Source organism: Macaca mulatta, chromosome 7 (assembly GCF_049350105.2).
Source record: "Macaca mulatta isolate MMU2019108-1 chromosome 7, T2T-MMU8v2.0, whole genome shotgun sequence".
Classification (NCBI taxonomy): Eukaryota; Metazoa; Chordata; class Mammalia; order Primates; family Cercopithecidae; genus Macaca; species Macaca mulatta.
In genome coordinates this window covers 177,162,945-177,180,191 of record NC_133412.1, presented here as the reverse complement: position 1 = coordinate 177,180,191, position 17,247 = coordinate 177,162,945, and the positions used below count along the sequence as shown (strand labels likewise).

General features: G+C 46.6%; 1 protein-coding gene and 1 long non-coding RNA gene across 6 annotated transcripts in view; one reads left to right on the top strand and one right to left on the bottom strand.

The window, feature by feature from the left end:
* Nucleotides 1–17,247, top strand: part of PPP1R13B (protein phosphatase 1 regulatory subunit 13B) — a 120,101-nt gene that overhangs the window by 94,820 nt on the left and 8,034 nt on the right. For 4 of the 5 annotated variants that reach the window (XM_015144577.3, XM_077941901.1, XM_001088783.5 and 1 more), the window contains 6 exons: nucleotides 3,570–3,744; nucleotides 4,619–4,815; nucleotides 8,405–8,545; nucleotides 12,458–12,638; nucleotides 16,193–16,362; nucleotides 16,700–17,201. In XM_015144577.3, coding sequence (XP_015000063.3) covers nucleotides 3,570–3,744; nucleotides 4,619–4,815; nucleotides 8,405–8,545; nucleotides 12,458–12,638; nucleotides 16,193–16,362; nucleotides 16,700–17,201 — 1,366 coding nt within the window. Of the gene's footprint in view, nucleotides 1–3,569; nucleotides 3,745–4,618; nucleotides 4,816–8,404; nucleotides 8,546–12,457; nucleotides 12,639–14,288; nucleotides 14,394–16,192; nucleotides 16,363–16,699; nucleotides 17,202–17,247 lie in introns of all 5 variants that reach the window. The other variant, XM_077941900.1, reaches the window with a different exon arrangement.
* LOC144330450 (uncharacterized) lies at nucleotides 568–11,479 on the bottom strand. Its single transcript, XR_013396630.1, has 3 exons — nucleotides 9,427–11,479; nucleotides 6,998–7,124; nucleotides 568–643 (listed from the first exon to the last, which is right to left on the bottom strand). It is a non-coding gene; the product is annotated as an uncharacterized LOC144330450 (long non-coding RNA).

Genomic DNA, 17,247 nt, shown 5'->3' with positions numbered 1-17,247 from the left:
TCTCGATCTCCTGACCTCGTGATCCACCCGCCTCGGCCTCCCAAAGTGCTGGAATTACAGGCGTGAGCCACCGCGCCCGGCCAAGAGTATCTCACCTTTGACAGACACAATAGACACCCCAAACAGGAAACTGATGACCTTATTAAAATCATAGATAAAAAAAAATTTTTTTTTTTTTTTTTTTTTTGAGACGGAGTCTCGCTCTGTCGCCCAGTTTGGAGTGCTGTGGCCAGATCTCAGCTCACTGCAAGCTCCGCCTCCCAGGTTCACGCCATTCTCCTGCCTCAGCCTCCTGAGTAGCTGGGACTACAGGTGCCCGCCACCTCGCTCGGCTAGTTTTTTGTATTTTTTTAGTAGAGACGGGGTTTCACTGTTTTAGCCAGGATGTTCTCGATCTCCTGACCTCGTGATCCGCCCTTCTCGGCCTCCCAAAGTGCTGGGATTGCAGGCTTGAGCCACCGCGCCTGGCCCATAGATAAAATTTGAAAATGGGCCAGGCACAGTGGCTCCTGCCTGTAATCCCAGCAGGCAGGAGGATTGCTTGAGCCCTGGAGTTCAGGACCAGCCTGGGAAATATAGGGAGACCCTGTCTCTACAAAAAATAAAATTAGCCGAGCATGGTGTCATGTGGCTGTGGTCCCAGCTATGTGGGAGGTTGAGGCAGGAGGATCACTTGAGTCCAGGAGCTAGTTACTGTGAGCCAAGATCATGCCACTGCACTCTAGCCTGGGTGACAAGAGTAAGTGAGACCCTGTATTAAAAAAAAAAAAAAAAGAGGGGCAGGCGCAGTGGCTCATGCCTGTAATCCCACCACTTTGGGAGGCCAAGGTGGGCAGCTCACAACGTCAGGAGTTCGAGACCATCCTGGCTAACACGGTGAAACCCCGTTTCTACTAAAAATATATTTTAAAAAATTAGCCAGGCGGGGTAGTGGGCCCCTGTAGTCCCACCTACTCTGGAGGCTGAGGCAGGAGAATGGCATGAACCCGGGAGGCGGAGCTTACAGTGAGTGGAGATTGCGCTGCTGCACTCCAGCCTGGGCGACAGAGCAAGACTCCATCTCAAACAAACAAAAAAAATCGGGAAGAAAGGGTGCTTTCGTTTTCTCCTTTTGCCTCTGGGTATGCTCTTGGCTATGTCATTGGTATTAGTGTTCAAGAAGAAAGCAGCAATCCGTGATGAAAACACTGATCAGGGCCATCAAGACAATGACAGGTGGTTAACGGGGCTTTCCAGTGTGCCTACTCTAGGTTGGACTTGTTTGCTTTATTACAGTGTGGGGCATAGATAATGTTCATTACATATACTGAGTTCTACACTGGTTATCGAAACTGGAATTTTTCTAAATAATGGTTTAGTCATACGTAATTGAAACATCACATCTATCACACATGCCTGCTGGAAATGATCCATGTTGTAAATGATCTTAAAATGTTCCAAAACTGGCCGGGCGTGGTGGCTCACGCCTGTAATCCCAGTACTTTGGGAGGCCGAGGCAGGTGGATCATCTGAGGTCAGGAGTTCGAGATCAGCCTGACCAATATGGCGAAACCCTGACTCTACTAAAAATACAAAAATTAGGCAGACGTAGTGGCTCACGCCTATAATCCCAGCCACTCAGGCTGAGCAGGAGAATCATTTGAAGCCGGGAGGTGGAGGTTGCAGTGAGCTGAGATCACGCCATTATACTGCAGACTGGGCGACAGAGCGAGACTCTGTCTCAAAATGGAAAAAAAAAAAAAATTCCAAACTGCTTTAAAGATAATGTTTTTAAACATTACCAACTAGGTTCTTAATTGCTTTCTTCTGTAGAGAGATTTTCTTTATGACTAAAATGTTCAATCTGAATTTTTAAAAAATGTATTGAGTGACTGTATACTTTATTGTACTATCCACTTTTATGTAAATAATAATTTGGGTTGGACTTGTTTTAAAAAGTTGTCTCAACGTTTATTGGATTTATGAGAATAAACATGATTAAAAGTTCAATTGGAAAGTGTCCCATTAATAAGAGTTCTGAGATAAAATATACATAGTATTATGTCATTGTAAAAATTTTCTAATTTTGCTTTTTATTTTTTTCCAAATACTGATCCAAGAGTATTGCTGTTAAAAATAGTTGTAGATATTTTCAGCAATGTAAATCACAAGTTAATGCTGCATCTTAAATATTTAAGCACATATTGCTTTACCTTAGAGTGTAGTATGTAGTGCCTTCATAATCACACATCAGATCTCTCCTTATTTAGGTATATTTTATGCATAAATATGGGATCATGAATATTTAATGTTGACTCTTATCTTTAAGGTATGTTTTCACATTAATAGGGAAAACCCTATTGAAGAGTATTGCATATATTGTTATTTTTAGATTGTTCTGGTATTGTTTGACTCTAAAATGTTTTATTATTGAAGAAACTAATCCTGGAGAAAGCAGACAGTTCCTTGATTGTTCAGTATCATAACAAATTGAAGATTTATCTCCTTACTGATCACCTTATCTCTTTTCAGTGTAAAATCCTCTGCTGGTCAGTGTTCATGTCCTTTAGGAAATGAATTAGATTCTTGTAAGCCACTTTGTAGCAGCATGAAATGTATTACTTGCAGCAGGAAAGTAAGGCTCACTGGGACTTCACAGATGTGATAGAGTGAAGAGGAGATTGTGTTAGTACATGTTCTGCTGCTGGGAGGTTTTCTGCAGAAGCGCTTATATTAACTGGTGTAGATCTGTGTGCATAAGAAAACCCTCTCTCACCGGGCGCGGTGGCTCACGCCTGTAATCCCAGCACTTTGGGAGGCCGAGGCAGGCGGATCACAAGGTCAGGAGATCGAGACCATCCTGGCTGACACGGTGAAACCCCATCTCTACTAAAAAAATACAGAAAAATTAGTTGGGTATGGTGGTGGACGCCTGTAGTCCCATCTACTTAGGGGGCTGAGGCAGGAGAATGATGTGAACCTGGGAGGTGGAGCTTACCGTGAGCCGAGATCGTGCCACTGCACTCCAGCCTGGGCGACAGAGCGAGACTACGTCTCAAAAAAAAAGAAAAAACCCTCTCTCTTAAAAACCCCCCAGCTCTTACTATTTCATACTTAGGTATGCCCAATAATTTCAGTTTTGTATGGTCTAAGATTCCTCTAGTGTTTTAGTATTCATTAAGATGAGTGATACTGTAGAATACTGTCACATTTTTCTTTTTGAGTATATAAAAGTAATCATAAGTTTCAGTTTTCTTTTTTCTTTTTTTTTTTGAGACAGTTTCACGCTGGCACCCAGGCTGGAGTGCAGTGGCACGATCTCAGCTCACTGCAACCTCCATCTCCCGGTTTCAAGTGATTCTCCTGCCTCAGCCTCCTAAGTAGCTGGGACTATAGGTGCCCACCACAACGCCCAGTTACTTTTTGCATTTTTAGTAGAGACAGGGTTTCACCATGTTGGCCAGGCTGGTCTCGAACTCCTGACCTCAGGTGATCCACCCACCTCAGCCCCTCAAAGTGCTGGGATTACAGGTGTGAGCCACTGTGCCCGGCCTTCAATTTCTAAAGTTACATTTTTCTTTCTTTTTTAGGAACAGCGTTTACATTTTCTAAAGCAACAGGAGCGCCGTCAGCAGCAGTCTATTTCTGAAAATGAAAAGCTTCAGAAATTGAAAGAACGAGTTGAAGCCCAGGAGAACAAGCTGAAGAAAATTCGTGCCATGAGAGGACAAGTCGACTACAGCAAAATCATGAACGGCAATCTGTGTACGTGCCTGCAATGCCCCCTGACACCACTCTCACCAGGCCCAGATCCAGTGAAACACAGTCTAACTGCCTGACAATTCAGTCACAAATTCACAGGACTAAATAGGAAGTGTGCTAAAGTTTTGCTCTGTTATTTGCATCTAAAAGGATGGGTTGGTTACGTTAAGTGATCTTAGAATTGTGTAGTCCCAGCTACTTGAGAGGCTGAGGTGGGAGGATTGCTTGAACCTGGGAGGTCAAGGCTGCAGTAAGCCATGATCGGGCCAGTGCTCCCCAGCCTGAATGACAGTGAGACCCTGTCTCAAAAAAATAAAGATACCTTGCGACCCTTAGATGCAGTAGAAAGATCCTCTCGTTACATTGGTACCAGTGGCCCTTTGGATTAGGGTGGGGCACTCCAAGTCTTACTCATTCAGAGGGTCTGTTTTTCTTGAATAACTTAACTTGTATCCGTGCATTAAGATAAGTTATGCTGATTTTGCTCACTTTTTTTCTGTATGAACTCTTATTTTATTCACTGGTTCAGTCTATGCCTACTTGTAAGTCACAGTGATGCATGAGACAGGCTTGGATGGCCCTGCCTTCACAAAACCTTTGGTCTCAGAGATTTCTAAGTCACTTGAACAAACTAGCTTATGGACTGATTACCCTAAAGAATAGTCAGGAATTAATGCAAATATAATTATTTGCTTTATGAGTAATCAGATACATGTGTCCCAAAGGCTTTTTGAAATGTGTTTTGGATTCTGCATATCACAACTGTCTCCAAGGTCTGGCACTAGATGATACTAGAATTAAGTTCAGTGTAAGAAATGAGAAAAAAAAAAGGATCAACTAAATGTTTTATTCTTTTTTTGTGTGTGGGCAATTACAGCTGCTGAAATAGAAAGGTTCAGTGCCATGTTCCAGGAAAAGAAGCAGGAAGTACAGACTGCAATTTTAAGGGTTGATCAGCTTAGTCAGCAGTTGGAAGATTTAAAGAAAGGAAAACTGAATGGGTTCCAGTCTTATAATGGCAAATTGACAGGACCAGCAGCGGTGGAGCTAAAAAGACTGTACCAAGAACTACAGGTAACTCCTGGGTCTGGCAGTGGTTGTATTAAAACATTCTCATCTTTCTGTCTTTCGTTAGCGTGGGTTGGAAACCTTAGGAAGTGGAAACAAATTAGTAGATTCTTTTTTTTTTTTTTTTTTTTTGAGACGGAGTCTCGCTCTGTCGCCCAGGCTGGAGTGCAGTGGCACGATCTCGGCTCACTGCAAGCTCCGCCTCCCGGGTTCACGCCATTCTCCTGCCTCAGCCTCCCGAGTAGCTGGGACTACAGGCGCCCACAACCGCCCGGCTAATTTTTTGTATTTTTGGTAGAGACGGGGTTTCACCGTGGTCTCGATCTCCTGACCTTGTGATCCGCCCGCCTTGGCCTCCCAAAGTGCTGGGATTACAGGCGTGAGCCACCGCGCCCGGCCTTAGATTCTTATTTAATAGTAGGCACGAGATATATTCAGTACAAAATAATTTTTAAAATGACTTGGGATAGTCCGAGTGTGGTGGCTCACACCTGTAATCCCAGCACTTTGGGAAGCTGAGGCGGGCAGATCACAAGGTCAGGAGTTCAAGACCAGCCTGGCCAATATGGTGAAACCCCATCTCCACTAAAAATACAAAAATTAGCTGGGTGTGGTGGCGCGTACCTGTAGTCCCAGCCCCCAGAAAGAAGAATTGCTTGAACCCAGAAGGCAGAGGCTACAGTGAGCCGAGATTGCACCACTGCACTCAAGCCTGGGCGGCAGAGTGAGACTGTCTTAAAACAACAAAAAAAAGGGATATAATTCACACAGCATACAATTCATCCATTTCAAGGATACAATTCAGTGGCTTCAGTACCTTCACAGACTTATCAGTTACGTCCACCACCACAATTAATTTTAGACATTTTTATCACCCAAAAAGAAGGCCCATACCTCTTAGCCATCACCCCACAACCTCCATACCCTCCAGAGCCTGGCAGCCACAAATCTACTTTCTGTCTCTGTGGATTTGGCTATTCTGGACATTTCATATGAGTGGAGTCATGCAGTACAGGTTGAGCATCCTTAATCCGATAATCTAAAATGCTTCAAATCTGAAACCTTCTGAGCTCCACTGTGGCATGCAAAGGAAATACATGCTCATTGGAGCATTTTGGATTTTGGATTTCGGATTTCCAAATTAGGAAGGATGCTAAACAGGTAAATATAACGTAAATATTTAAAAATCTGAATGAATCCAACGTCTGAAATGCTTCTGGGTCCCCAGCATTTTAGTTAAGGGATATTAACCAAAACACACCATGTATGTGGTCCTTTGTAACCGGCTTCTTTCACTTAGGATGTTTTCAGCACAAAAGAATTTAATAATAATCCAGTAAAGAATTAAACTTAGGTGATATTTTAAGGCCTTTGTGTAAACTCTTTTGATGAGCTAGGTGCCTATTGTTAAATCCTTGTCTTAGCTCAGACTGCTGTAACAAAATATCATAGGCTGGATGGCTTAAACTATAGACATTTATTTCCCACCGTTCTGGAGGCTGGAAGTCCAAGATCAAGGTGCCTGCAAACTCAGTTCCCATTGAGTGTTCACTTCCTGGCTTGCAGAGAGCCGCCTTCTCACTGTGTCCCCACGTGGTGGAGAGAGAGTTTTAGTCTGTCTCCATTAACTTCATCATGGGGGGCCCCACCCTCATGACCTTGCCTAAACCTAATTACCTCCTAAAGACCCTACCTCCAGACACCATTACATTGGGGTTAGGGCTTCAACATAGAGATTTTGGGGGACATATTCAGTCCTGAACAATCCTCAATATTTTCATGTCTCAGAAGTTGTCATTCAGCAGGCGATTTTTCAAGCCAGAAATAGGTCTTGCTGCTTTATTAGCACTTGCTAGAAAAAGTATTATATCATTTTATGAAATGAGGGTATTTAACTACATAGAGTAAAATCACTTGTGGCTGCTGTTCTTTAACATACATGCATAGAAGTACTACAGTATTATAAGGTTTCATGACTTCTTTTACATTTTAAGCGAGGTTTTAAGGATTTTTTGATGAAATGTGATGAGTGTGATATAAGGATGTCATTTATTTCCAGCTTTTTGGACTGCAATCCAGTTTTGTTTTTTTTTTTTTTGAGACGGAATCCGAGGCTAGAGTGCAGTGCCATGATCTTGGCTCACTGCAACCTCTGCCTCCTGGGTTCAAGGGATTCTCCTGCCTCAGCCTCCGCAGTAGCTGGGATTACAGGCGCCTACCACCACTCCTGGCTAATTTTTGTATTTTTATTAGAGACGGAGTTTCACCATGTTGGCCAGGCTGGTCTCAAACTCCTGAGCTCATGATCTGCCCACCTTGGCCTCCCAAAGTGCTGGGATTACAGGCGTGAGCCACCGCGCCCAGCTTGCAACCCAGTTTTTATTGTTGTTGTTTTGTTTTGTTTTAAGAAAGAGTCTGGGCCGGGCGGGGTGGCTCAAGCCTGTAATCCCAGCACTTTGGGAGGCCGAGACGGGCGGATCACGAGGTCAGGAGATCGAGACCATCCTGGCTAACACAGTGAAACCCCGTCTCTACTAAAAATACAAAAACTTAGCCGGGCGAGGTGGCAGGCGCCTGTAGTCCCAGCTGCTCGGGAGGCTGAGGCAGGAGAATGGCGTGAACCCGGGAGGCGGAGCTTGCAGTGAGCTGAGATCCGGCCACTGCACTCCAGCCTGGGAGACAGAGCGAGACTCCGTCTCAAAAAAAAAAAAAAAAAAGAGTCTGGCTCTGTTGCCCAGGCTATAGTGCAGTGGGGCAATCTCAGCTCACTGCAACCACCCCTCCTGGTTTCAAGCAGTTCTCTTGCCTCAGCCTCCTAAGTAGCTGGGATTATAGGCGCACGCCACCACACCTGGCTAAATTTTGTATTTTTAGTAGAAACGGGGTTTTACCATGTTGGCCAGGCTGATCTTGAACTCTTGACCTCAGGTGATCCACCTGCCTCGGCCTCCCAAAGTGCTGGGATTACAGGTGTGAGCCACCGCACCTGGCCTGCAGTCCAGTTTTTAAAAGTACATTTTATGTCCTGTTGAGTATACACATGGACGTGTGTATGCACTAGTGCTGTGGGCATCTGAAAGTTTAAGACAACTCTTACTATGGGAAGTACACTCTGATATTTTCTGTTCTATCCTAGTTCATTTCTTAAAAACGCTGGTTGCAAGCCACTAAAATGACGTAAAGGTGCTTCACTTGGTGATTCAGGCCATCGTTTTTGGTCCTTTTTGAATTTCCTGCTGCCTCCACAGTAAGGTGCATCATGTGGTGGGCTCAGGCCTGAAGCAGCTCCATGGAGTGGAGCAGATTTTCCTTTAGTTATACCGCGCTCAGTCTCCTGTAATCATCATTGGCACTAGTCATTTCGTGTCCTCTGAAGAAGATGCATCGCAGATGTTCGCTCTTTCTTTGTTCCATGAGAACTCTGTCCTGGCTTCATCTCTGCTGTACCTGTGAAATATTTCACACAAGGTGGCAGTGCATGCATGTAAATATACATCAGAACTTAATGCTACTTTTTCTTTTTTAATCTCCCTGGCAATGAGAATTTGACTTTTAATTAACGCAAATCATAAAAGTTGTATTTTGTGGTTTGTAGATTCGTAACCAGCTTAACCAGGAACAAAATTCAAAACTTCAGCAGCAGAAGGAACTCTTAAATAAGCGCAACATGGAGGTGGCCATGATGGACAAGCGAATCAGTGAACTGCGTGAACGTCTCTATGGGAAAAAAATTCAGGCATGTGAAAAAGTTTTTGTGAGATAAACTACTAAAGATAGTTTATCCAAGCATTGCTCATCTTCTGTAAGTAGCATTATGCTCCCCCTATCCTCTGTAGCTGATAAAACATAAATAGGCCATAAACCATCAAAAATGACAGAACAAAGTTCCTTCTCCCAACAACTCATTTGTTTCCTAGTGTGTGGAGGCAAAACCATCCCCAGCCTGCACCCTTGCTCTCCGTGTCCTGGCCTTCCTTCCTCCCCATGTGTTTCTGCTGTCTCCTCTTCACCGGGGGATGTTGTTGGCTCTGGAGTCGCAGCATCTGTCATGGTCTGCACTCTGCCGTTTTAAGCTGTGCCAGTTTGAGCAAATTCCTTGACTTGTATAGCCTCATGTTCTTGCTGTAAAGTGATTTGTCCCACCTGCCCCATGAGTTGTTGTAAGCATTCTTATAAATAAGCCATGTGGAAGGATTTTGTAAACTCTTGACCAAAATGCTACATAAGGGGTTGTACTTCTAAAAAATCCTTATTTGATACTGAATTTCAAAGGTAGTAAATACTCGTTGAAAAAGTAATACAATAAAATACCCATTGAATAAATAATCATCGAAAAAATAATACAATAAAATACTCATTGAATAAATGCTCATTGAAAAAATGCGTATTTATTAACCTTTGAAATTCAGTATCAAAGATTTTGGACTTGCCAGCGTCCACAATCACGAGTCAATTCCTTAAGATAAATCTCTTAAGATAAATACAGAAATATTTAAGGGAAAATGTGAAAGTCCTTTCCACCTGTTCTCTAGAGGTGGTAATTGCTAATGGTTCCAGTCTTTTCCTTAATAAAGACACAGGGCCGGGCGCGGTGGCTCAAGCCTGTAATCCCAGCACTTTGGGAGGCCGAGACGGGCGGATCACGAGGTCAGGAGATCGAGACCATCCTGGCTAACACGGTGAAACCCCGTCTCTACTAAAAAATACAAAAAATTAGCCGGGCGAGGTGGCGGGCGCCTGTAGTCCCAGCTAGTTGGGAGGCTGAGGCAGGAGAATGGCGTGAACCCGGGAGGCGGAGCTTGCAGTGAGCCGAGATCGCGCCACTGCACTCCAGCCTGGGGCACAGAGCAAGACTCCGTCTCAAAAAAAAAAAAAAAATAAAAATAAAGACAAAAAGGTGGCTGGGCGCAGTGGCTCACACCTGTAATCCCAGCACTTTGGGAGGCCGAGGCGGGCGGATCACAAGGTCAGGAGATCGAGACCATCCTGGCTAACACAGTGAAACCCTGTCTCTACTAAAAAAAAATACAAAAAAATTAGCCGGGCGCGATGGCGGGCACCTGTAGTCCCAGCTACTCGGGAGGCTGAGGCGGGAGAATGGTGTGAATCCAGGGGGCGGAGCTTGCAGTGAGCCGAGATCGCGCCACTGCACTCCAGCCTGGGCAACAGAGCGAGACTCCATCTCAAAAAAAAAAGACACAAAGGTACAGAACTTTAACTGAAAATGGGATTGCAGGAATTACACTAGTCTCACTGTCTCACCTAGTCTTTTTTTAAAGGTGTCTTTCCAGGTCATTACCTCATTCTGGTTGTACCATCTGAAAGCTATAACCAGAGCCTGTAACCCCTTTACCACCCTCTGTAGTCAGGCAGGGAGTCCTAAGTCTTGCTGCCACTCACAGTGCATTGGTGAGCACATGTATCACTGAGCCTCCTGCATGGAGGAGGGGCGCCTGCACGCTTTGTCTTTGGCCGGATGTGGCACTTGGCTTTTCTCGCACCTGTGGCACTCAGTTATTAAGGGAGCAGTGCCTGAATGCAGAGCTGCGTACACTCTGCCCTCGTGGTAGGAGAGTGGCACACCCACTCTGCTGACCCACCAGCAAGGACGCCCTTCCCACATCTCCCTTCTGCGTATAGTTTGGTGACAGAAGAGTGTCCTCTTGTTAGTCTCTGCTTCTCTGAAAGATGCTCTGAGGAGGCAGCATGGGCTTGAGGGACTTTGCCTAGGGGGAGTGGGTTTAGAGGGTGGTAGACGAAGAAGGGGGCTTCCAGTTCTGTGGGTGTCACAGTTTCTTATTTACAAATCTGCCCTTCTTTTAAAAAAACAAAACAGTGAGTTTAAAGGTCAGTAATTTGTACAACTTTATGATTTCAGATATTGGTTTTCCTTTTTCTCAAGATTAACAACAAAGAGGCCATGTAAGAGAGAGGCTGCAAGCACTTTCTCTGTGCTTACGTATGCTCTTCAGTAATGGCGTAGTAGTCAGGGCTCCCCAGAGAAAGAGAACCAGTAGCGCGCGCGTGCACATGTGTGTGTGTGTGTGTGTTTGTGTAGAGAAAGGAAGAGAGATTTATCTTAAGGAATTGGCTCACGTGATTGTGGACGTGTGTGTGTGTGATTTAAAGAATTGACTCACATCATGGTGGACATTGGCAAGTCCAAAATCTGTGAGGCTGGCCAGCAGCCTGGAGGCCCAGGAGAGATGTTGCAGCTGGAGTCCGAAGGCCGACTCTAGGCAGGATCGCACTTTCTCAGGGCATGTCTCTGTTTCTCTTAGGGCATTCCACTGATTGGATGGGGCCCACCCACCTTCTAGAGGGTCATCTGCTTTACTCAAATCCAGCAATTTAAAAGTTAATCTCATCCAGATTAGAGACTGTTATTCTAAGTGAAGTAACTCAGGAATGGAAAACCAAACATCGTTATGTTCTCACTCATAAGTGGGAGCTAACCTATGAGGATGCAAAGGCATAAGAATGACACAGTGGACTTTGGTGACTCAGGGGGAAAGGGTGGGAAGGGGGTGAGGGATAAAAGACTACAAATTGTGTGCAGTGTACCAGTGCTTGAGTTCACCATATCTCACAAATCACCACTAAATAACTTACTCATGTAACCAAACACCACCTGTTTCCCAATAACCTATGGAAATTAAAAAAAAAAAAATTAATCTCATCTAGAAAATACCTTTTCCATAACATGTAGTCTGGTGTTTGGCCAAATAACTGGTTACTAGCCAAGGTGATGTATAAAGTTAACCATCACAAATAGCTAGATTCATTCCACCTACACTTCAAGGGATCGCCTTGAAGCAGTCAGTATTTTTTATTTTTGCAGAGATGCGTCTCCACCCTGAGGTCCTAGGCACCTTTGAGCAGTTGTGAAAGCCATGACCCCTCACCCCAAGGTGACCTATGAAATGATCTCTGCTCACGCATGTAGAATCTTACAGACAATCAGATGGGTTATGCATCCCATTTAGAGCCTATATTGACATCTCGAGGAGTCAGTAGTTCTCTAGAATCCCTATTCCAGGCCCCGTTGTTCCTGAGCAGTGTTACGTGAACAGTGTCCTCTGTCTGTGGCTCTGTGTCCTGGCTGAGAAGGGCAGCGCTGCCTTCAGGGAACTGGGCTCATTGCTCGGAGTCAGAGTCTTCTCTGCTCACTGTGCCCCATGTGGCTTGGACAGTACCAACTACAGCCATTATCCTGACTTTACAGGTGTGGGCACAGAGGCCAAGTCACCTGCCCAAAGCAGCACAGTGAGTAAGTGACAGAAGAGGGAATTCGAAGCCAGGCTCAGGCCTAGGATTTGACCAATGTCTCTGTGCCCACCTAAGGGAGGAAGAGCATCCTGAGTAAGAGGGAAGCTACATGTGGATCACGGGGAAGTCGCTCTGCCCTGGTGTCAGCTCATGTGTACGGCTCCGGATGGGTGGGTGTTGTCAGAGAATTGCTCATAGGAAGCTACAGTTCCTTCTCCGCAGTCTCCCCTTCTAGATGTCGATCTTTCCAGATGACACGCTTCCTAAAAACAAACCACTGCGTGATTGGTTTCTGTCCGAGCTGGCAGTCTCTTGCACTAGGCTTAGGATTTCTTTTAATTTAGGGGAATCTTGACTCTCATTTCTTCCCAATTTGTAGCTGAACCGTGTGAATGGCACGTCATCACCACAGTCACCTCTGAGCACATCCGGCAGGGTCGCTGCTGTGGGGCCTTATATCCAGGTTCCCAGTGCCGGAAGCTTTCCTGTCCTGGGGGACCCCATAAAGCCCCAATCTCTCAGTATTGCCTCAAATGCTGCTCATGGAAGATCCAAATCCGGTGAGTGGTCCTGGCCCTCTTTGTAGGGGAGAGTTTGTGAGCAGGGAATGGGGCTTGCGGTGGAGGGGTAGGGGGCGTGGCAGGCTCCTGAGGCTCTGACCCACACATCATCAGACTCCAGGCTCAGTCTCCCCCTGAGGCATGTGGGGAGCTGTGTTCCCCCGTGGTAACAACTCCAAAAAGAAACAAGTTATTTTTACTGAACCAGAGGTCTCTATTGTGTGGTTTTTCAAAACACAAATGATTAATTAAAACTCTGATCCATGGGCTGGGCGTGGTGGCTCACATCTGTAATCCCAGCACTTTGGGAGGCTAAGGCGGGTGGATCACCTGAGGTCAGGAGGTCAAGACCAGTCTGGCCAACATGGTGAAACCCCATCTCTACTAAAAATACAAAAATCAGCTGGGTGTGGGGGCGTGCACCTGTAATCCCAGCTACTCGGGAGGCTGAGGCAGGAGAATCACTTGAACCCAGGAGGCGGAGCTTGCAGTGAGCCAAGATCGTGCCACTGTGCTCCAGCCTGGGCAACAAGAGTGAAACGTCATCTCAAAAAAAAAAAAGCTGACCCACAAGTGTCCTCTCCTACTGCAGGTTTAGTTACCCTGAGGACACTGAGGGCCGGCATGGATGCCTCACCACAACTCAGCTGCAGCCAGCCAGGTGGAGGGGCTGCCCCTACAAACAGAGCTCTGTCCTCATTGATCAAAGTCCACACATCATTGCTTTGGTCTTGACCTCACAATGGTGCTGTGTGATGGACTTGGGCCTCCAGCTCCATGCTCCAGTGTAGTCCACGGGTGGCGTCCCTGCCAAGCAGAGGGCAAGCTGTTCGTGGAGAGTCTGTTTCTCAACCAATGCATTAAAAGTGTTGGGACTTCCTTGCAGTAAGACTTTATGACTGGGGTTGACACATTTCCCTTAACACACGGCGTCAGGAATCCCTGTCCTGATGTATTGAAACACGCCTTCATTTATGAAAACAGTACTGTTAACTCTCTGGCCATCAGGCCTGTGTTTTGAGCCCCCTTTTCAGCATTGGTGGTGGATTTGTGCTTATCTTTGTTTGCTTCATTTTCTCTTGCCTGCTCCCCAGGAGGGACAGCGACACATCTGTTGCCCCCACTGGGGAGCTTGGGGCTTGTTCTGAACTCCAGAAGAGAAGGCCATCACCAGCCCTTGTGAGCCACAAGCCCCCACTCAGATCCTTTATGGCCGTGTCTCAGCAGCCACATAAGGTGTGGGGTTGGCATGAACCCCTAACTACAGCTTGCTCTGCTAAGCTGTTATTTATAGTTTTAACCACCCTGTGGTAGGAGTAGCTATTTGTCTGTTTCCAGTGGGAGGTAATTAGCTCAGCCAGCTACTTCTCTGCTGACTTCGTTTGAAAAACTCCCCAAGCTGAGAATATCTGCTGTTTCCCATCCCTGTTGGTGTCTGCTGTGCTGCCTCAAGGGGTTGCAGGAAGGAGATGCCTTCACAAAGCCGTGGTCCTAGTCTCTGCTGTGGTTTAAAGTCATGGACACAGGAAACCTGTGCTCACCTTCAGAGTGGGGACAGAAGCTCAGCCCAGAGGTGGAGCTGGGGTGTGAAACCTCCTGGCAGGGACTCTAATCCCTCGCTGTTGGCTGTCCTGGTTCTGTGTCACACAGATGGCCACAGTAAACCCAGAGTGACCAGCTCATGGACAGTGTCAGACCTCGACGTCGGGCCTAACTATGGCTCCTCGCGGCCCTCTGCAAGCCCATTTGTAAACCGTATGTTGGCTGACAAGCTTAGTGGGAAGCTATGTCCTCTTTAATATGTACAAAATCAACTGTCACTTGTTTTTCCAAACTGACAAAGGTCTGCTCATCACATCTAGACTTGAAAAAGATGCCACACAAACGTAATTTGTCCCTTTCTTCAGCAGACAGGTACGGAGTTTGGGTGGGGCCACATGTACCCTCCCATCCTCAGAAAGGGTGTGACACCGAGGGACAGATGCTGGCATAGCATGGGTTTTGTTTTGGAGGGTTTTTTGTTTGTTTTTACAAAATTAAGATAATTTTCTGAGTTTATTATGAGGCTTTTAGTTTTACAGTCATACTAAAAGATAATTGTTCCTCTCAGTGAAAATAAGTGATTTTCCTTCTATACCTCTTGCCTTGTTTTGAAGAAAGGAGAAAATTGCTTTTTGGTCCCCACTATGGCTGATTTCCATAAAACTTCCTGTTGCTGGGTGGTTTCTGAAGCAGCTGGACAGCCACATTCCCTGTGACCCTGAGAGCACAGGCCCTGTTCTTGGGGAGCCTGCAGGTTTCTGGACACACATCCTCCAGGCCACACGGAGCAAGATGACCGTTGGTCCAGGGGCCTTGGAATGCCTCGCCAGGACCCACGGGGCTTGACTAGAGCTGTCGCAGAAGCTGCTGCCTGGAGCCAGCAGTGATGTTTAGCAGCGTCATACTTTAGCAGCCCAGCAGTGTATGCAGCTGGGGTTGCAGTGCTGCTGCATTGGGTCGGTTTGGCTTAGGAGCCAGCCATGTGAGGCTGCGGCTGGTGGGCCCCTCTGTTGCCCAGGCGCTCAGAGTGCAGTTGGGAAGCTTCCTTGTCATGTTCTATGAGTCCAGAGTTCTGGCTCAAGCGTTGTTGTGAGGACCAGTCATTTTCCTGCTGCTGCTTAGTTGCCTGTGCTGGCAGATGGGATAGGGAAGGGGATGTGCTGTTCCTGCCAGGAGGGCCCAAAACAGTCCCTCTGATTTCTGTCTGTCCCATATTGCTGGTGGCGCTGGAAGTGCTGAACACTTTAGTTCAGTTCAGCACCTGTTCCTGTGAAAGAAAACCCAGGAACCTGTGTTGTAATGGACTTTAGGCCACTGTGAGGGGTCCTGTGTTACCAGGGGACACTTCTGCACCCTTTTTCAGTTTGGAAAATACTCCATAAAGAACGTATCATTTCAGTGGCTTTCCTAAAAACTTGGGGTTGATGACTGGCTTTCTAATCACTGCAACAGAACGATAGCCTGCTCCTCCTGCTACGCACATCAGTGGGGACTTGCATGGGCCTCCTGTGATCATAAGTGACCTTAGAGGGCAGAACTTTTTATCTCAGTAATGAAAGTGCTACAGGTCAAACCTGTTATGAAGTCAAAAGATCAATCTTTTCTATTGCTCTATGTAATTGTGTTTATAAACAGTGTTTCAAAAATAAGGGCCAGTGCTTGTTTTATTTGGTGGTGCTAATGTAATGGATTTGACCTGTGTTGAAATAGGGCGCAGCCCCGGGCCCGCACCAGTGGAACCTTGGTTTGGCGTGAGTCTCTGCTAACACTTGAGGCGATTTGGGCATTGGCAGTGAGCTGCCAGCAGAGCCCATCCCTTGGTCTTGTACACGGGTCTGTGGGCGCTGGAGGAGATCAGTTGTGCATGTGGCTGGTGGTCAACCACTTGGTTAATGGATCAGCATCAGAATGGGATGTCCCAGTGCTGTTTTTATTTCTGGCAAGGTGTTATTCTTAGGTTGGTTCAACTAACATCAAGAATAGTTTTACTTAAGTTCTGTGTTCTTTTCAAGCTAATGATGGAAACTGGCCAACATTAAAACAGAATTCTAGCTCTTCAGTGAAACCAGTGCAGGTGGCTGGTGCAGACTGGAAGGATCCGAGCGTGGAGGGGTCTGTCAAGCAGGGCACCGTCTCCAGCCAGCCTGTGCCCTTCTCAGCACTGGGAGCCGCGGAGAAGCCGGTAGGCAAGCTCTTCAACAGAGCTCTTTTCTGCCTTAGTACTAATCTAAAGGGTATGACTTGTCAGGAGGCAAGTTAATCCTGTTATTGTCCAGACAACACCCGAAGTCCTGAGAGGGTTACTGGGCGCCAAGAGCCTGAGCGGCCCACGAGTACACACACCTTTCGGTCAGAACTTTTGCAGACAGGCAATGAGCTCAACAGTGTGCCCCATGCCCTGGTCCCAGCCAATTTGACGGATTACAAATCCTACTGTGTATTCTTTTGGGAATGTGGGTGGAAATATGCTTAACTGCTCAAAGGGTGACTTTGTTTTTCTTCTTAACACCTAAACTTAGGGCACCGAGATGGGTAAAGTGCCACCTCCCATCCCGGGTGTAGGCAAACAGCTGCCTCCAAGCTATGGGACATACCCAAGTCCCACACCTCTGGGTCCTGGGTCGACAAGCTCCCTGGAAAGGAGGAAGGAAGGCAGCCTGCCCAGGCCCAATGCAGGCCTGCCAAGTCGACAGAGGCCCACCCTGCTGCCCCCCACAGGCAGTGCTCCCCAGCCAGGCTCTTCACAACAGATTCAGCAGAGGATTTCTGTACCGCCAAGTCCCACGTACCCGCCAGCGGGACCACCTGCATTTCCAGCTGGGGACAGCAAGCCTGAACTCCCACTGACAGTGGCCATTAGGCCCTTCCTGGCCGATAAAGGATCAAGGCCACAGTCTCCCAGGAAAGGACCCCAGACAGTGAATTCAAGTTCCATATACTCCATGTACCTCCAGCAAGCCACACCACCTAAGAATTACCAGCCGGCAGCACACAGCGCCTTAAATAAGTCAGTTAAAGCAGGTAGAGTGGGTTTATACTCTCCTTTTCTTGGGCTAGAAAATTATAC